General features: G+C 37.3%; 1 protein-coding gene across 3 annotated transcripts in view; it reads right to left on the bottom strand.

Annotated features, from left to right (window-relative positions):
• The window catches only part of ITPR2 (inositol 1,4,5-trisphosphate receptor type 2), a 462,476-nt gene that overhangs the window by 88,069 nt on the left and 349,120 nt on the right, over window positions 1-25,287 (bottom strand). For all 3 annotated transcript variants that reach the window (XM_069490734.1, XM_069490735.1, XM_069490733.1), the window contains 3 exons: window positions 16,426-16,533; window positions 11,393-11,585; window positions 8,802-8,927 (listed from right to left, as the gene is read on the bottom strand). In XM_069490734.1, the coding sequence (XP_069346835.1) occupies window positions 8,802-8,927; window positions 11,393-11,585; window positions 16,426-16,533 (427 nt within the window). The remainder of the gene's footprint in view (window positions 1-8,801; window positions 8,928-11,392; window positions 11,586-16,425; window positions 16,534-25,287) is intronic.

A 25,287-nucleotide genomic window follows, 5' to 3' on the forward strand; every position in this document is an offset into this window, starting at 1 on the left:
ATCCTACTCTATACTCTTTATACTTCGAGGATATGTCTTTGAGCACATTATTCATTATTATATTTCCAAAAAGCAAGTCTGAGAATTATTCATCTTTCTTTCATATGGAAGTGATTTGCTAAATACTTTTGATAGACCTATCCCATTTGGGAAACTTAATTCAAAATTTATGATTAATGACCATTAGATGTATAGCTAAATCATGTGAAACCGGGGATTTTATTCATTGAACTCACACCTTGTCTTGTTCTATTATTGTCATTTCCATATTATAAATTCCTATGAAGAATCCACTATGTAGAATACCCAGTCTTTATAAAATAGACACAAGCTTTAACTGTTAAAACACACATACACGTACAAATGCATATGTATGAACGTGTGTACCTGAAGGCACCTCAAGTTCTAAAAAAGCATTGAGACATTTAATCATCAAAAAACAAAAGTCCCAAATGTTTTAAAATGAACTCCATTACAAACAAAATGTCTTAGGAACTGCCCTAAAATGAGAATTAAAAATATATTTTCTTTACAAAGAGGTACAATTCATTGGCATGCATTTCAGGACTCCCTCTCTGAAGGTCACGTGGTGCTGCGTGGGCAGAAAAAAATTAAGGGGCAACATTCTCCGGCCAACTGGATCAGCTCTGGGACCTCACACACGTGTCTATAGGCCGACATAGTCATAGGGGAAACAAAAAAAGGAGATTTTCCACTACTTCCTTTGGCAAGTATCCCATAATGGTTTTTATTCTTTGGGCCATACCTCTTTTTATTATTTATAAAATTTACTACCACATGCCATCCAAAACACCTCAAGGGCTTTGGAGTACAGAGCTTTTACACTATCATCAAAACCCTGCCTCCTTTCATGAGTTTTGTACCAGCCTTTAGCTCATAGTGGTGCTAACAGATCTCAAAAGTAGGTAGAAAGATCCTGTCTGATGTTAAAAACAAAAAAAAAAAATCAGATAGTGACCATCATTAGTTTACACATGTTTATTTTTGCAATGTTCTTATCGTATTGTCTCTTAAAGCAAACAATGACGAAAGAAGGTTGGGAAGAAAGATTTGATCTTCCCTCTCACTGAATTTATGATCTGATAAGATTAATTTGGAGATGGGGAAAGAAAAAGGGTAAACTTGCTTTGAAAGTTACCTTCGATTCCTGTCCTCTGGCAATGCTAACAAAATGGGTACCCTGCTCATATTTATTATGATGTCAGTTTGGAAGCACTCTATGTCTCCCAAAATACAGCCTGACCTTCAACTGTCTTCATTTCACCGATCTCAAAGAGCCATAGAGAGAATAATGCTTTCAACCTTCTCTCTTGCTCACTGGGACTTGAGACTTTATCAGAGTATAAACTCCGGAAGGGTGAGGACCTGGGCTTATCACAGTGCCTGTTATGTAGCAACAAATAAATATCTGTTGATCAAGTAAATACACAAAAACAGACACTGTGAGTTTGTTTTGAGTAATTAACTAAGTCTCTAGTTATAAATTCCCCAAATTGTGGAGCTTCATTTTTAAGTATACTAAAACTGCCGACATCTTCATATAAACGTTCACCCAGTCATTCGACTTGTCAGTATAATTTATAAGTAATGTCTTGGTGTGACATTCTTATTCTAGAAGTCCCAGATTTAGCACAGATAGTCAACTGTACTTTGACATTAATGCCTGATAAGCTAGCCACATCTTCGCCATTCTTTCTAGGACAGTATCTGGCTTGCTGAGATTTCCCCTCAATTAAACAAGAAATTATAGCCATGCACTTAAAATCGGGTGTTTGATCCCTTTGTAAAAAGAACTCAGAGAGTGTCTAGCATAGTACCTTGCACATAGTTTAATGCTAAATATGTGTTCGTGGAATGAATAAACTATTCTACATATTTATATTTAATAGCTATTTAAAACGTCTATTAATGGACAATGATGTTTGTAATTATCTTCTGTAAGAATAATACTGCTTTTTTTCCTGATGATTCAATGCTAAAAAAAATTGAAATCTCTCTGACAAACTCTAGAGAAGATAGTACAGATTTTCAATGCAATCTTTACCCATTAATGAGAGGAAAGGGAGAATGTTTTCACTCCTGAATACTTCATATTTGTGTCAATTTTATATAATGAGCATGCATTATTTTTATAATGGAAAAAATTTTTAGAATTTACCCTATACATCTTTTATTTTTATTTCTTTTTTATTTTTTTATTTCAGCTCATCATGGGGGTACAAAAGTTCAGGTTATGTATATTGCCCATACCCCCCCATCCCCCCTGAGTCAGAACTTCAAGTGTGTCCATTCCCCAGACAGTGTGCATCGCACTCATCATGTAGGTATACACCCATCCCCTCCCCCCACACCCCACATCTGTCCGACACCCAGTTGGTGTTATTCCTATATGTGCACTTAGGTGATGATCAGGGAAACCAATTTTTTGGTGAGCACATGTGGTGCTTATTTTTCCATTCTTGGGATACTTCACTTAATAGAATGGGTTCCAACTCTCTCCAGGAGAACAAAAGAAATTCTGTATCACCGTTATTTCTTATAGCTGAGTAATACTCCATGGTATACATATACCACATTTTACTAATCCACTCATGTATTGATGGGCATTTGGGTTGTTTCCACATCTTTGGAATTGTGAATTGTGCTGCTATAAACATTCGGGTGCAGGTGTCTTTTTTACAGAATGACTTTTGTTCTTTTGGGTAGATGCCCAATAATGGGATTGCTGGATAGAATGGTAAGTCTACTTGCATCTGTTTAAGGTATCTCCATATTGCTTTCCACAGGGGTTGCACTAGTTTGCAGTCCCACCAGCAGTGTATGAGTGTTCCTGTCTCTCCACATCCACACCAACATTTATTGTTTTGGGACTTTTTGATAAAGGCCATTCTCACTGGAGTTAAGTGATATCTCACTGTGGTTTTGATTTGCATTCCCCTGATGATTAGAGATGTTGAGCATTTTTTCGTATGTTTGTTAGCCATTCTTATATCTTCTTTTGAAAAATTTCTATTCATGTCCTTTGCCCACTTTTTGACAGGGTTGTTTGATTTTTTCTTATTGATTTTCCTGAGTTCTAAATAGATTCTTGTTATCAGTCCTTTATCTGATGTGTAGCATGCAAAAATTTTTTCCCATTCTGTAGGTTGTCTGTTTACTCTCATGACTGTTTCTTTGGCTGTGCAGAAGCTTTTTAATTTAATCAGGCCCCATTTATTTATTTTTGTTGTTGCTGTGATTGCCTTAGGGGTCTTCTTCATAAATTCTTTGCCTAGGCCAATGTCTATAAGAGTCTTTCCTACATTTTCTTCTAGAATTCTAATAGTTTCATACCTAAGGTTTAAGTCCACCGTGATTTGATTTTTGTGAGAGGTGAAAGGTGCGGGTCTTGTTTCAGTCTTCTACATGTGGCTATCCAGTTTTCCCAGCACCATTTACTGAACAAGGATTCTTTTCCCCAGAGTATGTTTTTGTCTGCTTTAGCAAAGATTAGATGGCTGTATGAGGATGGTTTTATATTTGGATTTTCTGTTCTGTTCCACTGGTCTGTGTCCCTGCACTTGATGTACCCTATACATCCTTAACTCTTAGAAAGCATGGAGTTTATTCTTTATAAAAGAAAATTCAGACAGCAAAATTGGAAATTTCAATTCACATAATGGAACTCCGCTCTCTATGTCATGCTGACTTTATAGTTTACTGTATAGAACATGCTTCTTCTCACTTCCCTGTCTCCTGCTCTTCCTATGCTTCCCACATAGTCTCAAAAGACTTCCTGTTTCCTCTACTTCAGTCCAGCTACAGTAGACATCCATTCATAAATCCATGCATAGTCTTTAGTACTGTACTTTATTCAGTTGTTGGTCCCTTAACTAGAGGCCCTTAAGACAAGAACAGGTTTACTAATCTTTGCATTTCTAGGGTCTAGCACAGTGCCTGACACATAGTAGCACTCTGTCAATAGTTAAGTTAAATGAATTGAAATCACCCTGAAGAACTTTATTTTCTTTAACACAAAGAACTTGATGGAAAAAAGAGTTGCACACCAAATTTGAATATGATTTTTAAAAAAATTACACGCTATCTTGGTATAAGAAATTCCCATGGCATCAATTTTCTCCACTACCTTGTCTGCCTTCACCAAATCCAGGCCAGGGATTGTTGACATGACAATTTTCAACTTCTGAGTGGAAATCTAGGAGATTTCCTGGCATCAACAACTGTGCTTTACTCTTCAACATCTGTACAAGTTTCTTTATTAGAGAAGCATATGTTAAACAAACAAATAGCCACAAAAACTCATCAACCAAAGAAACCAAAACCAAAACCTATGACCACAAAAATAAACCCTGGATCCTTGAATAAATTCAAACTGAACTCTTCAAAATCTGGCAATGAAAGGAGATTCTCTATCTCAGCAGAGGGTTGAGGGTGTCCCAAAAACTGGTCCTCTGAGAAGTATCTTCCCCTTAAATATCTCCGTTTAGTTATTTTATGCCACTACACTGGTTGAAGGGAGACACTACTCTCTCCATTAATATTTAACCCAGATATTTGAACCAGATATTTGGGCACAAGAAACTGCCAGCAGCTCAGGTGTTATCAGGCTGGAGAACATGCTAGGAGACAGTGCACACAGCTCATCCCCTCTGCCAGTCCCTCTATTCTTGCTGCCACTCTGGCCTCACTGATTCTGGAGCAGCAGGTATTAGGGTCTGGGGTTGGAAAGTGTGGCACATTTTAACCAGGGGGCTTTTGTTAGCCAAAGATTTACCAAGTGATTTCATGATCAAATTCTATACCCAGAATCGTGGCACTTCAGGGTTGGATAGAATTCTTGTATCTATTATTTTTTTTCTTTTTCAACTTTTCTTTTCTTTTCTTTCTTTTTTTTTTTTTTTGAGACAGAGTCTCACTCTGTTGCCCGGGCTAGAGTGCCATGGCATCAGCCCAGCTCACAGCAACCTCAAACTCCTGGGCTTAAGCAATCCTTCTGTCTCAGTCTCCCAAGTAGCTGGGACTACAGGCATGAGCCACCATGCCCGGCTAATTTTTTTCTATATACATTTTTAGCTGTCCAGATCATTTCTTTCTATTTTTTAGTAGAGACGGGGTCTCCCTCTTGCTCAGACTGGTCTCGAACTCCTGACCTTGAGCGATCCTCCCGCCTCAGCCTCCCAGAGTTCTAGGATAACAGGCATGAGCCACCATGCCCGGCCTTTTTCAACTTTTCAAAACTCTTTCAGACTCAAGTAATAGTTGCAAAAATAATGTAAAAATTCCCAAATATCCTTCACCTAGATACCCCAAATGTCAATACCTTACATAACCACATTACAATGATCAATATCAGGAAATTAACATTGATAGACCACTTTTATCTAACCTATCTATTCAATGTTGGTCAAGTGCCCAATTAGTGTCCTTTTTCTAGACCAGGATCATAACCCTAAATTTAGTTGTCATGTTTCTTTAGTCTCTTGTAATTTGGACAGTTCTTTAATCTTTCTTTCTTTCACAAGCTTGGCACCTTTGAAGAGTCCTGTCCAATTATCTTGTAAAATGTCCCTCACTTTGAGTTTGTCTGAAATTTCCTCAGTTTGTTCATTTTTGGCAAATGATGCTATGTCCTCATTAGTGGACTGTATCAGGAGGCATGTAAGGTTGCTGTGTCTCATTGCTGGTAACATTAATGCTGATCTGTAACTTAAAGGGATTTCCCTTTTTTCACCTTAAAGTTATTACTTTGCCATTTGTAATTAATAAGTATGTTGTGGGGAGACACTCTAAAACTATGTCAATATCCTGTTTCTCATTATATACTTTTTATTACATAGCCACCCATAATTTTAGCACCTGTTGATAATTCTCACTACTATAATGTTTGCCAAATGGTGACATTACATTTCCATCATTCTGTCTAGATTGTATTAATTGAAATACAATTACAAGGAAGAGCTTTCTCTTCTCACTTGTCAATATGGGCTCCTGGATTTTTATTTTATTCTATGTGTTATATTACTGCCAATAATTTTTTTCTCAAAATTTTTTGTATTTGACTACTGAGAGGCCTTCCAATTTGGATGTTGTGTTCTATTACATATCCCCCTCATTTTTTGAGCACTCCTTGGAGGAATTTCAACCCACCTTTAATCTAATCAATCTTTATATCACTTCAAAGTGTTCCTGGCAAAGTCATCCAGCCTGTTTAACAAAATCCAGCATCAGAAAACTTTTGCCACCAGCACAGAATTTTCCTTCTCTGGACAGTTCTGATGGCCAAGTGCGCTTATCAGTCTTGGCTCTGTTTCCTCAGCCTTCCTAGCTATGCATTGTTTTGAGACTGAGGTTTAGAGACTGAGCTCATACAGACCAAAATGTTAACCTTATTCATAGATTATAAATAATTCATCCAGAACTAATCAGATGACCCAGACACAGCCTTGGGCTTCCATATTCCAAAAATAGCAGTTCATGCCTTCCCTTTCCTCTAAGCACCACACCTACTCAGATACCCTAAGACTGAGCCTCTACCTTGGTTACTACTGTTAATTTCTATATAATTGTTTTTCAAGGGTCAAGTCTGCAACTACACCCAATGATGGGCCACCATGTTTTCCAGTCTTGTGTTTGTTAGTCCTATTTCTTTCTGAGGCTGCAGCCTTACTCCAAACTCTCTTAAATACGTGGTTTCAGGTTCTTGTTCAAGGACCAGCTGCATGAGCAATACCTTGTGAAAGTATTAAAAAATACATATTTCTGGACTCCAGTCCTAAATTATTAGGCAAATATTAAGCCTCTGCTTCTCCATCCACAAGAATTTAGTACTCTATAGGTATGTCAGGAAGATTAAGTGAAATTTTGTGAAGCGCCTAGAATTTTGCCTGACCCAATCTACATGCTAAACAACATCAGTTGCTGTTATTACTATCAGTATTACTGTTGTAACTATTATTAGTCAGGCAAGTACTGAAAACATACCAGGTGTTCCACTCTCTTCTGAGTGAGTAAAGGGCAACTGTCCAGAGGGGTGGTGTTTCCCACCACTATTATATTTCATGTACAATAGGTGGCAGCAGAGGCTATATACATTGGCTCCAGTGGTCAAGAAAGGGATATTGTGGAAAGGAACTCAGGGACACTTAGGTCCTGTATGAAGGGACACCTGTTATCAACACGCTTCCAATCCAACCATTCATGGAGAAAGGTCCTACACTGGACACAAAAGGGTTAGTCTTCTACTCGGAGATCTGCCATTTTTTAGGCTTTCTGGGCTTTCTTCCGTCTCTTCCTCTGTCAAATGAGGGCTTGATATTAAATGATTTCCAGAATTGCTTTCATCTCTAAGGCTTTATGCTTCTATTAACCAGGACTCTACAATCTTCTCAGCACTCCATGTGCAGATGATACTAATTTATCATTTCATGCTGGACTTCTCTCCTCACAAGAGGTTGTATTCTTCTGTGCCAACAGTTCATCACTAAAGGAGACTAAACACAGTGAAGAGAAAGCTGTTTCCACCTCCTGGTGTATTTTCTGCTTCTCCACAATGGATGGCCAGATATTTGCTACATTTTTCACTGCTAACTCACATTTCCATTCCATTGCCCAATATTCTTCTTTTATCATTGGCATGACTTCCAAAAAAAGTGGTTATTCATGACCACTGAGAAGACAGCTAAAGTTTAGAACTTGGATATCTGTTACCCATAATGAACTTGTGAAAGAGAAAATTCCTCTGGGATTCCCAGTTCCTTTTCTGCCCTCCTCCAGTTCATCTGAAATAGGCTTAAATACCTCTTGCTCTCATCATGTCATCTTTTTACTAGGCTTTTCTCTGCACTATAAATATTTACTTTGTACCAATAACAAGTAAACTTTATCAAAAGCTTACCAGGTACTCTCCTCAATGCTTTACCTATAGCACCTCATTAAATTCTCATCATAATCCCATGAATAGATGAGATACAAAAGCATCCCATGGTTATTAATTGCTGATTTCTCTCATCTTTTCTTTCCATGCCTTTCCAAATTTACTTAGCTGATTATGTCCCAAACCTGTAACATATTTTCCCATGCACTTTGCCAAATGTAAAGCTTTTCCTAAAGTCCTACCCTTCAGCATATTTCTTTGCTATTTCCCATTTCAGTTAAAATGATATAATTCTTCTTGTCTTTGCTGTTGTAAAATCTCATGTATTCTTAGTTTAATAATATTAATTTCGTAGTCAATACCTTTTATTCTCTATTATTATATTCTGTCTTATGCTGTACATTTTTGAAACCTGAGACTATTAATATTTAATTCTATTTATTATCCCTGACACAGTATTATAGAATTAAAATTTTATCCTTAGGTTACATGGATGCTTATTATAGAAACCTCAGACAAGACAGAAAGTGAACAGAAGAAAGTAAAATAGAAATGTGACTGTTTAAGGCAATCACAATTAATATTTGGGCACAAAACTCTCCTTCACATAATTGAGATGATATAGTATAAAATGCATTTGGTCATAATAATCAGGTAGAAATAATAAATTTTTTTCATTGCTTCATTTGCTAATATATAATATAGCTCTAGTAACTATTCTATAAAAGAGCTTTTTGAAAAGTAACATTTCTATTGACCATACTTTTCTGCCTACTATCATACGCTACTTTCAATAAATATGGAAAAATCTTTTTAACAGGAATTAAATCATTCTTGTCTTGAAGATCGAAATAGTTAAGTTGGAACTTTAAAATATTTATCATTTAAGAAAAAAACAAGCACTTGCCTTCGTCTCCATCATCCCCGAATGGGTAGAAAAGAGCAACAGCTAAATTGATGAACACAGCCAGGTTGAAGGAGATGCTCCCCCACAGGGAAATGTGCCTCGAGAACCAGAACAGGGCAGGGTTATCTAGGAAGGGAGAAGAGCAAGAGAACAGAAAAGAAAAACAAATTTTGGTTTCAACACATGAAGCTTACTAAAATAATGTTTTATTAAATGCATCACTTTTGTAAACTATTATAAAAATTTACCTAAATACCATTAATATGACTTATTTTTGAAAGTTTATTAAAAATAATCAGTACCATAAGGGAGGTTTCTATTTGATTTCTTCTTTCATCCTTTAGCCAGTTTACAGCTAAACCATTGTGGAAGGGTGAGTAATTCTGCAATTACTAATGGTGGTCAGAAAAGGTGATTCTGCAGTAATTCTTCCTAATCTATCCCCAGAACAGATTGGGGGAAGGCAGTTTAGCAGCTGCCTGGGGCCCCTTTCAATGGAATGATAGACATCACTGTGCAGTTTGGTAATGTTGATACATTGGTCCCACTCCCATGCCTTAAAGTCAAATAAAAAACCCAACCCCCTAGCACAGATATATCTCTAATAAAATTTCTATGACATGGTCACAGTTACCTGGAACTCTGACACCTAATAACATGGCATAGTACTACTTACTGGGAACTAGTGATTTATAATATTATCTACAGTTTAAACCTTAATGCTTCCTGAAAACTTGTTGGGTTTGAAATAGCAGAAGACAATGAAAGCTACCATAAGAACTACCAATAAGTGGGAAAGGCTTTGCTGAATATTTTCAGAAAAAGGACTCAGTGTCTGCCATCGCAAATGAATTAGTAAATGTATCTACTGAATACAGTTTATATTAACTGAAAATCAGTTCTTTCCACCTCTGCTAAATAATTGAACAGATAACGTAGAGCACATAAGTTTGAATGGGAGCCAAATTTATTAGCCTGCCCTGGGCACCCACCTGGCCCCTTCAGGTTTGTCTGTTCCCTAACTTGTAATATCTTAATACCAGGATTAAAATACTTGAGTTAGTCAAGGGGGAAAGACACATCAATTTTCAAATAGAAATTGTAAACTTTCTAGATATATCCTGTGAATTTCAATCTAGTCCGCTGCTTACTTCCCTTCAGTACATTTTGTTTTTCTTCTCTTGCAATGGAACATTCCAACACTGGACTACGCTATGATTAATCAAGTCCTTTAACTGACTAATGTATCATAAATTGTAAACATCTGCATCTCTATTATTCCTGAATTAGCGGTCCTCATTTTTAAAGGCAGACTATTTAGACAAAATTAGATGTTGATGTGTATATTTGTAATAACAAATCCTTACTTTATAAATCAACCAAATGAAATAATTCTGCCTATAACCTCATAATAAGCTGCTTCCAAGCTTTCAAGTAAAATGTACATTGGAAATTATTTTAAGATTTATTTTTTGATAAGTGACAAAATGTATTTTATCAAAAAAAAGCACAGACCCCACAGCATTAGTACATTATTCACTTTACTTTTTTGTCAAGGAAAAATGTACGTTTTTCAAATTCCGCAAATAAAAAAATTATTGAGTCTTCATATGTATTTTGGATACCCAAAATTTTTAGTGAATTCCATAAGGCTGTCCATGGTAAAACAGAGATTTCTTTCTTGATTTTTTTCCCAAACATTCTGCCAAGAAAGCCTGAAAATGCATACCACAATCCTAACCTCAAGATGGTATTTCTCAAGCTCCATTCAAATTCATACATCATACCCATTAAAGTACCTAGAAAACCAGAATGATGAAACACTGTTGAATAGAGGTATTGAGAACATATACCTACTTGTCTGGAAAACTTCTCCAAAAGACAGAAATGACCTACTCAAGAGTTTCCCCCATCAATTTTTCTTAAAAACTCATGCTATCTCTTATCTGGGAAAATAAACTAAACTTTATTTAAATTTTTTAAATTTATAATTTTGAAATTCAGTGTTTCCAAATAGATTTGAGACCTGAGACACAAGTAAAGGGAACTGTATTAAGGTGATTTTTAACTGTAAAATTATAACATTATTTAAATACAAGTATTACAAAATGTGTAGCTTGTTTGGTCTGGAGAGGTAAAGATATGTTAAAAGAATCACCCTCAGAGAAACATTAAACCATCTACTCAATCATAGGACGATAGAGAAAGGGAGTCTGGTGCCGACGTCTCTCCACTCTATTCACTGACAGTTAAGGCCAGTCAGGACCCATTCACGCACTTCAAACCTGCAGTTGTTCAACAGTTGAAACATACAGCTGCAACCCTGCAATTCATAATATTTATTAAAAATAATAGGATCATCAGCAAAAGATGATCTAATTAGTCAAGGCTTTCTGTTTTCATTAAGCTGCAGGTGTCTCTGCTCTAGTCGTAGACTAAGCTGATGCTCTTAAGCCTACATGTGATTTCAGTAACAGCAGACTGACAAGGAATTAAAAAAAAAACTTAAATGAATTGCCATCATGTGCCCCCAAATGCCAATTTATCTGCCGTTATATACAAAATTAACCCTTTCGGTTTATTGTACTTACTCCTGATTTTCTTCTGCCACTTCATTTCATTGTAGAGATCTTCTGTTTGCTGGAAAAAGTCATTCACTTTACTTCCTTGTTCATCCCTTTCAGTGGTATTGAACACACGGCACTTGGATTCTCGAGTGAGATATTCACATATATTGGGAACAGGAAAAACTATTTGCTCCATAGTCCTATCGTGTCGAACAATCTGAAAACATTGATTCACATTCATTTTTAGCCTTTTGGACACCTCGGTCTTAAGAGTATTTTTTTGTTCTTAGCATGAGTTTATTGATGATATTTTATGAGCTCATTTATAAAAAATATGCCAGCTTGAAATATCTAAAATAGTCCTTGACTTTTTTCTCTTTCAATAAGATAAATTAATTGACTGATACATCATAAACACTATACCTTGTTACAAATAACAAAAACTAAAATCTTTCTTTCTGTACAGATCTGTGGCCTGTTAGGAAGAGGGCCACACAGCCAGAGGTGAGCGATTGAAGCTTCATCTATATTTACAGCTGCTCCCCGCTGCTCACATCACCACATAAGCTCCACCTCCTGCCAGATCAGCAGCCGGCATTAGAGTCTCACAGGAGCATGAACCCTACTGTAAACTGTGTATGTGAAGGATCTAGGTTGCAAGCTCCTTGTGAGAATCTAATGCCTGATGATCTGAGGTGGAGCTGAGGTGGTGATGCTAGTGCCGGGAAGAGGTTGCAAATACAGATTATCATTAGCAGAGAGGGCTGACTGCCTAATAAATGTAATGTACCTGAATTATCCCAAAATCATCCCCACGTACCCCACTGGGTCCATGGAAAAATTGTCTTCCATGAAACCAGTCCCTGGTGCCAAAAAAGGTTGGAGACTGCTGCTTTACATCATTAAAACGGTCTCCTATTCATGGTACAACATATTTTTGTAAGTACAATATCCATTTAAACATACACCCATATGTAAGTATTCATCATTTTGAACCTCCCTTATTTGTTAGATGTGACCATTTAACTTTAGACAAAAAAACAGGCTGAATATTTTCATACAGCTTCACTATGTAATAAGGGTTTATACACCCTAAATTTTAAGGTTCATATTTATATACAGTGCCTAGCCCTCGGGAATTAATAAGGATTGGTCTAAGCCAGAAGAGTAATTCTATTTCTGTCTGCGACTGACTGGTGTGGTGGTGGGCATGCAGCCTGGTTCTGGAAAATGAGGCATAAAGAGAAATTTCCTGGGGGTGCTACCAGGGAAGAGTTTGCTTCCTAGTAAAGGCAGAACCATAGATGTACACAAAATAACAAAAACTGAAGTGGACAAAACAAACTTTTTTTTTTTTCTTCCTTGTACCTTCTTTCTTCTTGCTTAGGACAAAAGGTAATATAAAAGTGTGATGCTTGAAACTTTGACAGCTGTTTTGGAACCATGAGATGACATATCACCAGCATGGTAAGGAACCTGGCAGAAAGATGGGACAGGCCTGTGTGTCTGAAGAGATCATTGAGTCACTGAATCAATTATTGAACTACTGGTACCTCCTGACTTCCCATAAGATAATACAATATTTTTATTATTTAAACAATTGTCAGTCAGGTAGTCTATTAAATTTGTAACTAAATGTATCCTAAATGATCTGTTATATATTCAAACTACATACCAGAATACTGTCATAAAACAAATAAGATGAAATTTAGTAGTGGTAAATAAAACTTCCCGCACATAGGTTAAAAAAATTAATTGTACAAAATAATTGGACATATTCGATATGAAAGGCAACCATATGGGAAAAAAAGGTTCGATCCAACAGTGTCAAATATTTTTTAAAAAATCTCAACATGCATTAAAGAAATAGTATCTTGATGATTATAAGCCAAGCTACGCAGTCCCTTTATGAAACATCATGTTTGATCCTAGTTGTCACACTTTACAAAGGGCATTGACAAACTGGAGGGATTAATGAAGGAAGTGGAAATGTGCTAGCTGAGAAAAGCCAAATATGAATAATTTTTCAATATGTTTATTCAAAAAATGTTTATTCAGTCCTTAGATGAGGCGCTTTGGGGAATTTAATGTGATAAAACAAGAATCCCAATCTAGAAGAGCTTGCAGTTTAGTAATCATGATGGTTCTTCAAATATCAGAGCCAAACTCTCATGTTGAGAGAGGAACAAATGTTCCGAACAGTGAGTGAACATTAAAGTGGGATAATGTGAACTCTTTATTTAAAAAAAAATTCTGATTATTAGAGTTGTTTAAAATTGGATCAGTGTCCTCCTGAAGCAGTGAGATCTGTATCACAGGAAGAATTTAAAGCAGAAGCAGATCATTACTGGGCCATTCTTTCTTGGATAGGGGATTAGACACAAGGCCCTTCCTATTTCCCAAGGTCTTTAAGTCTATAACTTACAAACCATTATTCCCAACAATATTAATTATTGTGGTTATGTTCCAGGCAGTGTTCAGTTTTGGAAATACAAAGATGATGGGGACCAGCCCCTGCCTCAAGTAGGGGATAAGTGACATACATGATGCTAACAGTATTCCAATGTGATAAATAGTGAACTAAAAGAAGGACCAAACTTCCGTACGAGCACACCCGGTGGGATGCAATTGATGAGTGCCTGGAGGAAGGAGGGGAGGCTTCTCTGAGAGGATCATGGGAGCTGGGTTTGGGATGAGCATGAGAATTGGTTAACAAGGAGAATTTAGATCATCAGCTCAGACCACTCCTTTGAAATCTGGACTTCTACATCCAAGTTCACGGACGTCTCAGAGTCCTCTCAAATTCTGTCTATCCAAGAATGAACAAATAATCTTCTTCTACTTCTTAACTGCCGAACTTCACTCTCTCTTAGAATTTCCATGACACCAACTTCTTTCCATTTATTCAAACCAGTAGTCCAGAGGACATCCTTTTCCACATCATCTTTTTTAAATCTTACGCGTGCAATCCAACTTCAAGCCCTGTCAGTATGTCTAGATATGTATTTCTATATATAAAAATGTATCTCTCTATATGTATATGTATGGGTGCTATCTGTGTATGTGTATGCATGTATTTTCCAGTTCAGCCATCCTCAATACCACCATCTCTCCCGTTTGCTGTTATATCCTCCGTCTAATCTACCTTTATTCTCCACCCGATTCTCTTTTTTATTCCTTTTTCCAAACAACAACCAGAGTGATCTTTTGAAAAGAGTCATCCTCTTCCTAGGTTCTTTCACACCTTCCCTTCATTTATGTTCTTTTTTTTTTTTTTTTTTTTTTGAGACAGAGTCTCACTCTGTTGCCCAGGCTAGAGTGAGTGCTGTGGCGTCAGCCTAGCTCACAGCAACCTCAAACTCCTGGGCTTAAGCGATCCTCCTGTCTCAGCCTCCCGAGTAGCTGGGACTACAGGCATGAGCCACCATGCCCGGCTAATTTTTTCTATATATATTTTTAGCTGTTCATATAATTTCTTTCTATTTTTAGTAGAGATGGGGTCTCGTTCTTGCTCAGGCGGGTCTCGAACTCCTGAGCTCAAACGATCCGCCCACCTCGGCCTCCCAGAGTGCTAGGATTACAGGCGTGAGCCACCACGCCCGGCCCATTTATGTTCTTCTATCTGAAATCCCCTGCCTGGAAGAGAATCTTGTATTCAGTCTTTAATAAATGCTTAATGGCAACATTCCCTGTGAAATCTATCCTGAAATTTCTCAGGCACAACTAATTACTGTTTTCTCTACATTTCCTTGGCCCTTTGTTTATACACTTACTCACTTCTATATGGGTGAATTAGTAGTGAGTAAGTGCTCAATAAACATTTACTGAATATATGTATTTCCATCTGAATCTCTTCTCACTGCTGGAAATCAATAAAGCCACCTCAAACAACAGTCCCCTGTCTCACAGGTATTAACCAAATCCCTCTCCCTGGCCTGCCACTCTACCTGCTATTCCGTATCTCTTCTGATCTCCTAGCTTTGAACTCTGACCTCTGGGACCTTCCTTAGGACCTTTGTGGTTTGATGATCTATTTGTGTCAATTTCTCCAGCTTCCTGACTCTGCCAGCCTCCCAGTTCCTGAGCACCTGATGCAGAGCGCAATGTTTTTGCTGCTGATCCAGCTCATGGGTTCCACTGGGTTCATCTGACACCAAAGCTCTGGTACTATTCCTGTTTATAAATGTGAGCAAGGGTTCTGTTTTCTGACACAAGATAATAATGCTCATTATTCCCAATGTTTGGCAATAATAAACAATAAGGTATAGGGATGATATATCCTGAGCGTAAACAGCAGTGCTGCCCATCATGCACTCTGCTGAAAACTAAGAAATGTCTGCCAAAATGAATGAATGTATGAATGTAAATTAGGAGTGACAAGCGTCAACTGCTCTGCTCACTTCTGCCTGATTAGCTCTGCCAACCAGTGTCAAAATGATACCATAGCTAGTAAATGACAGCCAGCTGGGTCTCAGAACACATGATGGTAAGTCCATTTTGACTCCTGAACTGCAACTGGCCATTAAATAAGGTCTCACGGGTGGGGCAGGGCGTAATTGCTGCAGACTGGAAATGGAAACTGTTAAAACCATTCCAAGGTTATGCTAGCAACATGAAAACTTTATTCATGCCTTCCAATGTTGTCTACACTTTAGAGAGCTCTACTTTAATAAGCCTTCTGCAATTTTTAAAAAGAAACCTTTTCTCGAATGATGGCTTCTATCATAATAATCTCCTTTCTCTAAAACACCACTGTTCTACAGTAATCACTTCTATGACCAAAAGAAAAAAAACCAAAAAAAAAAAAAAAAAAAACTCTATTAATTACCAAAAAATTTACATATATAGTATTGGTAAAAAAAAAGACAACTTTGAAAACTGTACACCTCAATTTCTTATAGATAACTCCTCGCTTATCTTTTAATATATACTTTTCAGTTTTAAATCACTCAATTCTGCTTCACTGTTCTAGAAAAAAAACCATGAAACTGTTCTAAAGTAGAAAATGAACATATCTTTTCACAGTTGGTCCCTTTCAAGAGATAATAGATGGTTACCTCAATCTGTGCAGTGTGGTTGGCATAATATTTTAAGGCTTCATCTCCTTCGTCTGGATCTGATCCTGGTTTGAGCATCTGCTGCAACAGTTTGTTGTGGCGCGCCAACTAGAGAGAAGGAAAAAGATAAAGGTTTTAGGTCTTTTCTTCCCTTTTCCTGGGGGTGAACTTTGAAATTACTTTGTCCGCTTGTATACATAGTCTTACAGTTCTGGGGTTAATGGCAATCCGTTACATTTCAAGAAAGTATGTCTCTATTTGAAAGGCATAAATAATGAAATCACAAGGATCAGCTATTAACATTTGTTGATTAAATTTATATCTTCAATAACATAAGACTGTGCCAGGAAGAAATACAGTGATATATAATTGATATTCCCTATTATAAATTTAAACTACATACACATATAAGACAACTTGATCAACAGTGCAATAGATCAGTGGATAGTAGGTAGTGAAAACAATATAAATAGTAGCTTCCTATATGCACATAAATAGGTATCTGTATTTCAGAAGAGTTCCTCTTATGACATCTAATCAAAGCTCTACATTAGTAGCTTACACTAAAGTCCTATGTTTCTGCAACTTGGTATGTCAAAATTGGTGCTTTATGGGTATAGATTTCAATTTTATTGGAATTGAAATTGGGCATTTAAAGAATAAAAATTTCACCATAAATTATCTTAAACTGCTGGTGGTAGAAGTGATCTTTCTCATTTGAATGTCCATGGAAATTGTTGGCTAGTTCTCTCACTTTATAGATAATTAATACATATTGCCTTCAGATGTCTCTTTTATGGTTGTCAAGAACAATTCCTGAAACTCTGCAATGTCTTTAACCTTTCAAATATTCTGTTAATGCCTCAAGTTCCCTGAGGGATTCTAGTGACAAAGGCTCTGCCATGTATTAATAATTCTTCTACTCCTAGCACAGAGCCTGCCTCCGACTCCATGCCAGGCACTTTAAGCACTCTAAGTACATGATCTTGTTTGATCCTACTAAGAAATCCTGGGGTAGGCACTCTTCTTATCCCTATTTTACAGATGAGGAAACTGAGGCACAGAGAGTATAAGGAACTTGTTTGCAATAACATAGCTAGAAAATAGTAGAGCCAGAATTAAATCCAGGCAGTATAGCTCCAGAGTCAGTATTTTATCAACATTATAGAGCAATAACTGTCTCCTATAATTCATGAGATCTTAATACAAATTATGATTATAAAGAATGGAGATAAATGTTAAACAATAATCCAGACCATATAAAACCAAATTAACATTATCCTTGTAAGTGACAACCTGGTATGTTAAATATTCATTCCATTGATTCTGCTGTAGAGCAAATCATTTTTGAAACTATTATTTTAGAATTGGCTTTCAGGGTCTCATTTATAAATCACTCAAGAAAACCATTTCCTGTTTTATATTTGCATTTTATTTTCAACTAAATGTGAATTACACAGATTTTTTTTTTTTTTTTGAAACAGGGTCTTCCTCTGTCACCTGGGCTAGAGTGCAGTAGTGTCATGATAGCTCACTGCAACATCAAACTCCTGGGCTCAAGAGATCTTCTTGCTTCAGCCTCCCGAGTAGCTGGGACTATAGACGTGCGTCACTATGACTGGCTAATTTTTTATTTTTTGTAGAGATAGGGGTCTTGCTCTTGTTCAGCTTGATCTCAAACTTCTGACCTCAAGTAATCCTCCCACCTTGGCCTCCCAAAGTGCTAGGATTATAGGCATGTGCCACTGTGTCTGGCCAAATTATACAGATTTTTATTACAAACCATAGTCATAAAACTTGTGACTTGTAGGTGTTTCTAAAAATCTAAACAAGTTTCAAAGGATTAAAATTATTGTAACATTCAGGCACATTAGCATGTTTTAAGAAGTGGCAAGAACTAGACAGTTCTTGAAGGTAAAACTGACATGATTTGTTTACAGATTGGATCTGGGGCACAAAAGAAAGAGAAAAAATAATGATGACTCCAAAATTTGACCCAAGCACCAAAAAGCTTGGAAATGCCATTTACTAAGGAAAAATGCAAAAGGAGCACACTTAGAGGGAGAAAATCAGGACTTTGGACATATGAAGCTTTAAAAATCATCCAAGAGGAGATGAGAAGCAGGCTGCTGGATACATTTGTCAAGAGTTCAGGGCAGAGGTTGGGGCTGGAGCTGTACATTTGAGAGTGATCAGTACATGGCTGATATTTAAAATCTTGATCCTTAATGAGATCACCTAAAAGTGAGTGTAGACAGAAAAAAATAGGTCCACAGAACTCCAGCAGAGGTTAGGAAGATGAAAGACATGAGCAAAGAAGACTGAGGACATTGGTTAAGCAAGGTAGGAACAAAAGCAGTGCAATCAGGCATCATGGCAGCCAAGTGAAGAAAGACATTCAAGATGCAGAGTGATAGTCTGCATCAAATGCTGCTGATGAGTCAAATCAAATGAGGATGGGAGATGTCATCTGGTTTAGAAACTTGGAAATCATGGATAAGCTTGACAGCAGTACCAGTATGTTTAGGAAATGCTGGATAGCAAAGATCAATTGCAGTAAGTTTAAACAAGAATGGGAGGAGAGGCATAAACAGTGAGTGTGAGCATAGGCAACTCTTGAGGACTACTGCTATAGGAAGGAGCCAAGAAATAGGACAGTATCTAGATAAAAGGGCAGGGTAAAAGGGTGATTTTCTAAAATATAGGAAAGGCAACACCATGTTTGTTTGATTTTGAGAGAAAGGGAACATTTGCCAGCTAGAGCCACATCTTGACTAGGTGAAAGTGGAATGACCCAGTACATTGGTAGAAGAGTTTGCCTTAGGTAGAAACAAATTCACCCTCAGTGACAGCAGAGAATATGGGCACAGATTCAGGAGTTTGGGTAGTTGTGATGCTGGGAACACAAGGAAGTTCTTTTCCAGTTCCTGTTTTCTTCTTCGTGAACTTGGAAGCTGATAATGAGGATGAGAGAGGAGGTGTTGGATATTTGATGAAGAGAAGCTATGAAACAGGCAGCTAGGGCAAGTGAATAGACTAGGCAAATATAGTAAGATTTCCAGGAAGCCTTTATGTCATGGTCAAAGCGAGGCCAGCAAGCACATTTGTGTTTTCTTCTCTAGCAATGCTCAACTCTCTGGATGCAAGCGTAGAGTAGGCAGAGAATTGTAATTAATGAGACTTGCTGTTTTGTTGGGTGAGGTCAACAACATACAAAAAAGAGACACGTGGAGATTAAGGGTTTATGCAAGGAATTTAAATGGGACCATGGAATCTAAACTGGATGAAGAAGGAAGTGAAGCCACAAGGGATAATGAAAAGGTGGTAGGATCAATGAATTATAGCTTCTAACGTAGTTTAAAAATAAAACATGTTGGAGCTGGGGTGCTAGAAGGAAGTGCTGGTCAGAGTGGGATATTTGAAATGGAGCTAATTGAGAGAGTGCAGGTGCAGTGATCAGTGATGACCAGGTTTTAGGTGTGCCCATGTGTCTATCATATAACTGCTTCTCACATCTCCTCCACTACCCTGGTCCCAGCCACCATCTTCTCTCACCCAGAGCAGTGCAATGGCCTTCTAACTGGTCTCCCTGCGCCCCTTGTTCCCCAGAGTCTAGCTTAACACAGAAGCCAGAGTGATCCTTTTAGTCAGATCATGTCCCTCTTCTGCTTGGAACCCTCCGATGGCTGCCACCTCACTTAGCGCCAGAGCCATCTTCTCACTTGTTGATTCACTCTCTCTCCCTATAGAAAGTAAGCTTATATTCTTATAGGACAGATTTTCATTTGTTTTGTTCACTGCTATATTTCTAAGGCTTGGAACGCATAGTAGGTGCTCAATACATATTTGTTTAATCAACTGAATTTAGACATCAGAATTCTTTAAATCTTAAATAATTGATAGCTTCCCAAGGTGAGATAGTAATTTGAATAATTTCTCAGCAGTTTTTTTTTTTATTAAAAAGCTTTGACTTCTTTACGGTCACTTTATAGGGTCAAAAATTGCTATAATTATTTTAAGAAACCAGTAATGCTATTGTGTGTGAATTAATAGTGAAAAAACCTATATAAATGCTTTCCAGTTAGTACATCTTGCTTTGCACAAACATTTTAAGGCTTCTCTCCTCCCTGTAGTCTTAATGAGATGATTCTGCATTTGTCTTGTTTTATTGCAAAAAAGAGGCATTCTATTATAAAAGGCACTAAAAATATTAAACACCTAGGCCTCCCTTCACATGTTCAAACTGTTAGAACAATATTTTCATTCATGATTACATAAATAATCTATACACCTCTTGGAAAATTTGAAATAATGTTTTAACAAGTAATAAAAACAAAATAGAGCTAATTGCACCATTTTTTCTATCTGGGGACCTTTTACATTCTTTGTGACTGAGGACCTTTCCTCACCAAGCAGCCTTGTTTGCTTTTCCCTGTTCCATGTTCAGATAGTGCCTTGCACATATCTATGTAATGAAATCTCTCATGTTGTATCTTAGTAACTATTATTTCTCTCCAGTGCGCTGTGATATCCTTAAGAAAAAGGCCTGGTCTTATTCATCTCCGTATTCTCAGAGCCCAAAACAGAACTTGGTACATAAAACAGACTCAATGAAGAAATGGGTTAATTAATGACACACATTCATGTGTTTAAATGGGCAAGGACTCAAGTGTCAATGAATTTTCTCTCTGTTTCCTCCTCTATAAAGAGGAAGGGCAAAGAAATCAGAAATTATAAATCAGATGATGGTACAAATTCCAGTGTTTGCAGAAATAAGATATTTTAATATTTGTTATCATTTTATAGTTATTTATGGACTCATACTAGTATTTTTCTTGTTTCATAGTTATTTATATACTTATATGTACATAAATATTTACAGATTTCTGTACATGTTTATCAGGTATCTTCTGATAGACTGTAAGAAAGGGACTGGGTACTCACAAACGTTGGATGGAACCCTATATGATAAAGCAAGGATAGTATCCTTATTATATAGACAAAATATAAAATAATTAAGAGATATCTCAATGACTCTGAAATGCACAAAAATGACTAGTATCAATATAGACCTTTCTTGGTACAAATTAACAGTTCACTAAAAGCACAATACAATGTCTCAGAGAGCAATTAACATATGCTCAATAGTTTTTAAAAGATTTACTCCCCTATGTATGCAATTCAATTAAAAAGTCTTTGGAATGACAGCACTGTCAACCAAAGACATTCAGTTGCCTCAGTTATGGGCTCTTTAGCCACATTTTGTCTACTATACCCTGCCAGGTACCCTTTTATATGACATCAAAAAAAAAAAAAAAAAAAAAGGCCAGCATCCAAAGAAGCAATAGCAACCTGAGCAACATAGTGAAACTCCATCTCTACAAAAAATAGAAAACTTAGCTAGGTGTGGTGGTGGACGCCTGTAATCCCAGTTACCTAGGAGGCTGAAGCAGGAGGATCACTTGAGCACAGGAATTTGAGGTTGCAATGAGCTATAATGATACCACTGCACTCTAGCCTGGGCAAGAGAGCAAGACGCTATCTTAAAAAACAAAAAAACAAAACAAAACAAAACAAAAACACAAAGAAGCGATAGCACCAGTAACTATTATGTGCTTTGGAAACCAAAGATAAAAATACTTGGTAAGTTTCTAGACAAGTATGGCACATCTGTGGAGAGTTGTCACAGTAAGAAATCTAATTTAAATTCTAATTAAAAACTGAAAAACAGCTAATGAAGATATTCAAGGACAGCCATCTCATGACATCCAACTTTGCCATTGACAGAGACTCTCACAATAGGACTGGAAATTAGCTGATGTCACTATAACAACATGGTCCAGAAAACCAACCAACAATCAATATTAGTAATAATGAGAGTTTGAACATGGGCAACTGCACTGAATGTTAAAAGAGAGCAATGCTATAGGTGGGAAACCTCAGGGTCCTAGAAACACTTGCAATCCACAACAATTGTTATGAACCAAAATAGTAGCAATTGTTTTATATACGGTGTGGAAATGGTGCCTATCTACCTAGTATGTTGTGTCAAAAGAATTTTACCAATAAAGAACACTTACATCAGGTCATTATAACAAATAGGAAAACTAGGCCTGCGATACTTTATCACACATCATAATATTAAAGTTTTACAACAAAATGCAATATAACACAGGGACAGATATAGTATATGCGTATATATTAGTGAGGAAGAGATCCATAGAATTGGTGGGCAGTTAGTCTTATGAAAGAACAAAGGTATATTCCCCACGGGGAAAGACTATCGAGAAGGCCTAGAGATTCTTTCATGATGTGTTGGAAAAAAAAATCATGCACCTCATTATCAATCATGACACATCTGTGATTTAGTTAAATATAGAAGCAAATGCTAAATAGGAATAAAACCATGTATATGTATATATTCATAAAATACGTACACACACATATACACATGAGTATAAACATTATACCTAAACACATATAACTTGTAGCAGGGTCTTTGAGCAACACCACGTAGCTTTTGAAGCCAAGATTGGGAAATAAAGATGACAGACATGGGCTTTTCATTTTTAGTGGCATCCTTTAGTAAATGACTTCACATTTGTCTTCTTGCCATTAGGATGTTAATGTTCCTTTCAGTTTGGATCCAAGTAAAGATAAAGTAAAAAAAATCAAGAAATTGCACTTGAATGATATTTAACAATTCCTGGGTTCTTTTTATCTGTGGATTTTTTTTTTTTTTGGTATAAGTTCTACTTTTATGAATTGCTAAAACTATGACAAAGCAATTGGCTTTCCCAAGATTACAAAGTGAGCTGGAGCCTGAGATCAGAATAATTGTGTTGTAAGTTCATGTTAATAATTGTACAGTGCTTTCTTACCAAACACTGTTCCTATCTGAAGCAGGGGGAAATCAGAAGAGGACATAAACTAATATTTTACTTATCCTGATGTATAAAATATGGAAACCCTCTGTTTTAAAAACATCTATTTTCCTTTGATTTTGTGATCCTATTATGTGCAACTCACAGTTCTAGCTACTGTGTGATTATAGAGATAAGCAGACTTATTTTCTTCTTCTTTTAAGCAAGCTACTTTCTAGCTGAAGGAATTAAAACTGATGGAAATGTAATTAACATTGAGGGCAGAAAGGGCAGAATTACAAGGAATCACGTGATTTGGTGGCACTAGGGAAGGAATGGTGTAAGAAATACATCTGATAAAGGTTCTAAAGAACGGGTAATGTGCCCCCGGGTAGAAAGGAAGAAGAAAGGATGGCACAAGGATGCAATTCTGCATAGAGAAAAGGATCCGCAGGAGCCAAGTCACAGGGACAGGAAGTGACAGGCAGGACTGGGAAGAGAATTTGCAGCCACACTCAATGCCTGTGAGGAGTTCAGATACAGAACACTGTTGTGGAGTGAACTGTGTCCAAACCAAACCAATGAGATATCTGTGTTCAAATCCTACTCCCTGGTACCTGTGAATGTGACCTTACTCAGAATTAGGGTCTGTGCAGATGTGTTAATAACAAAGTTAAATGAGGCCACACTGGATTAGGGTAGGCCCTAACCCAAGGACTAGTGTCCTTATCAAAAGAGGGAAATATGGACACAGACACACAAGGAGAAGGCCATGTGATGACACAGGAGAGACTGGAGTGATATAAATCAAGGGATGCCAAGAATTGCCGGCAAACATCAGAAACTAGGAAAAGAGCAAGGAAGGATCCTGCCCCGGAGCCTTCACAGCCTTCACATGGCACCTTCACTTAGGACTCCAGCCTCCAGAACTGTGAGACAATAAATATCTGCTACTGTGAGCTACCCAGTTTGTAGAAATTTGTTACAGCAGCCCTAGAAAGTTAATGTAAATATAATACAAACCATAAAGGAATTTTTCTCTTAACTGTGGCAAGATAAACTGAACCTTTCCCTTCTATCAGAAAAGGAATTCAGGGATCAGAGAGGATCCATTTGGGAATGGTGCCATCTGTCCAGAGCTACTCTCAGGACTGTTCATAAAGAATAGACCCCAAAGAAGAAATAACTGCTCTTCCAGAATATTGATGCCTGAATTATTATTCTGTTAGGAGTAGGGTCAAAGTCATGTTAAAAAGAAGAAAAGGCTTTCTCACATGAGACTGAACTGTGTGGTCTCAGCAAGAAAATATTCACAGTGGCAGGCAGTGTTTGCACTTAGGCACTTTAGAAGGAAATCGACTTCAGGCAATCCTAGCAGACGACAGCTCTTCCTCTCCACCCCATCAACAGAATCCGGGCAGCAGGAAACCCATAGTAACACCCAGCATAAGTCTGAGGCTAAACAGTCCACGACACATGGGCAGGGAAGTAAGCACGACTCAGAAAAGAGTAGTTTCCCCAAGGACAGGGGTGATATCATCAGAGAGTGGAAGGAGGATGGGAAAAGCTGGGAGAGGAAAATGGGGAAGAGTATTAGAGAGGGACTATGGGAAGAGATGAAAGTATTGATTCCCCACCAAAGAGCACAATGGAAGGGATAGCTTGGAAAAAGTAACAAATCTCACTCTTTCTTAAAAAGTTAATTCTTGTCCTTTTTTTTTTCTTTCCCAGACACCCTTGTTTCCTAGTCAATCACAGCTGTCCATATTGTCTTGAGCAGATTTTGGATTATAACCGCAATGGAAAGAGAAAGAAACAATGTTCATTTTTCTGAACTTCCAAATTAGGCTCTTGAGAATCCAGAGAAAGCCCCAAAGAAAGCACGGCCAAGAGGAAAAGGCGGTGGTGGACAGAAAAGAGAACAGAGGGGTGATCATTCTAAGGAATACGGTTTGACAAACCTGGGAAAGAGACAGTACGAACTCCTGAGCACCTTGGA

This window comes from Eulemur rufifrons, chromosome 16 (genome assembly GCF_041146395.1).
Source record: "Eulemur rufifrons isolate Redbay chromosome 16, OSU_ERuf_1, whole genome shotgun sequence".
NCBI classification, from domain to species: Eukaryota; Metazoa; Chordata; class Mammalia; order Primates; family Lemuridae; genus Eulemur; species Eulemur rufifrons.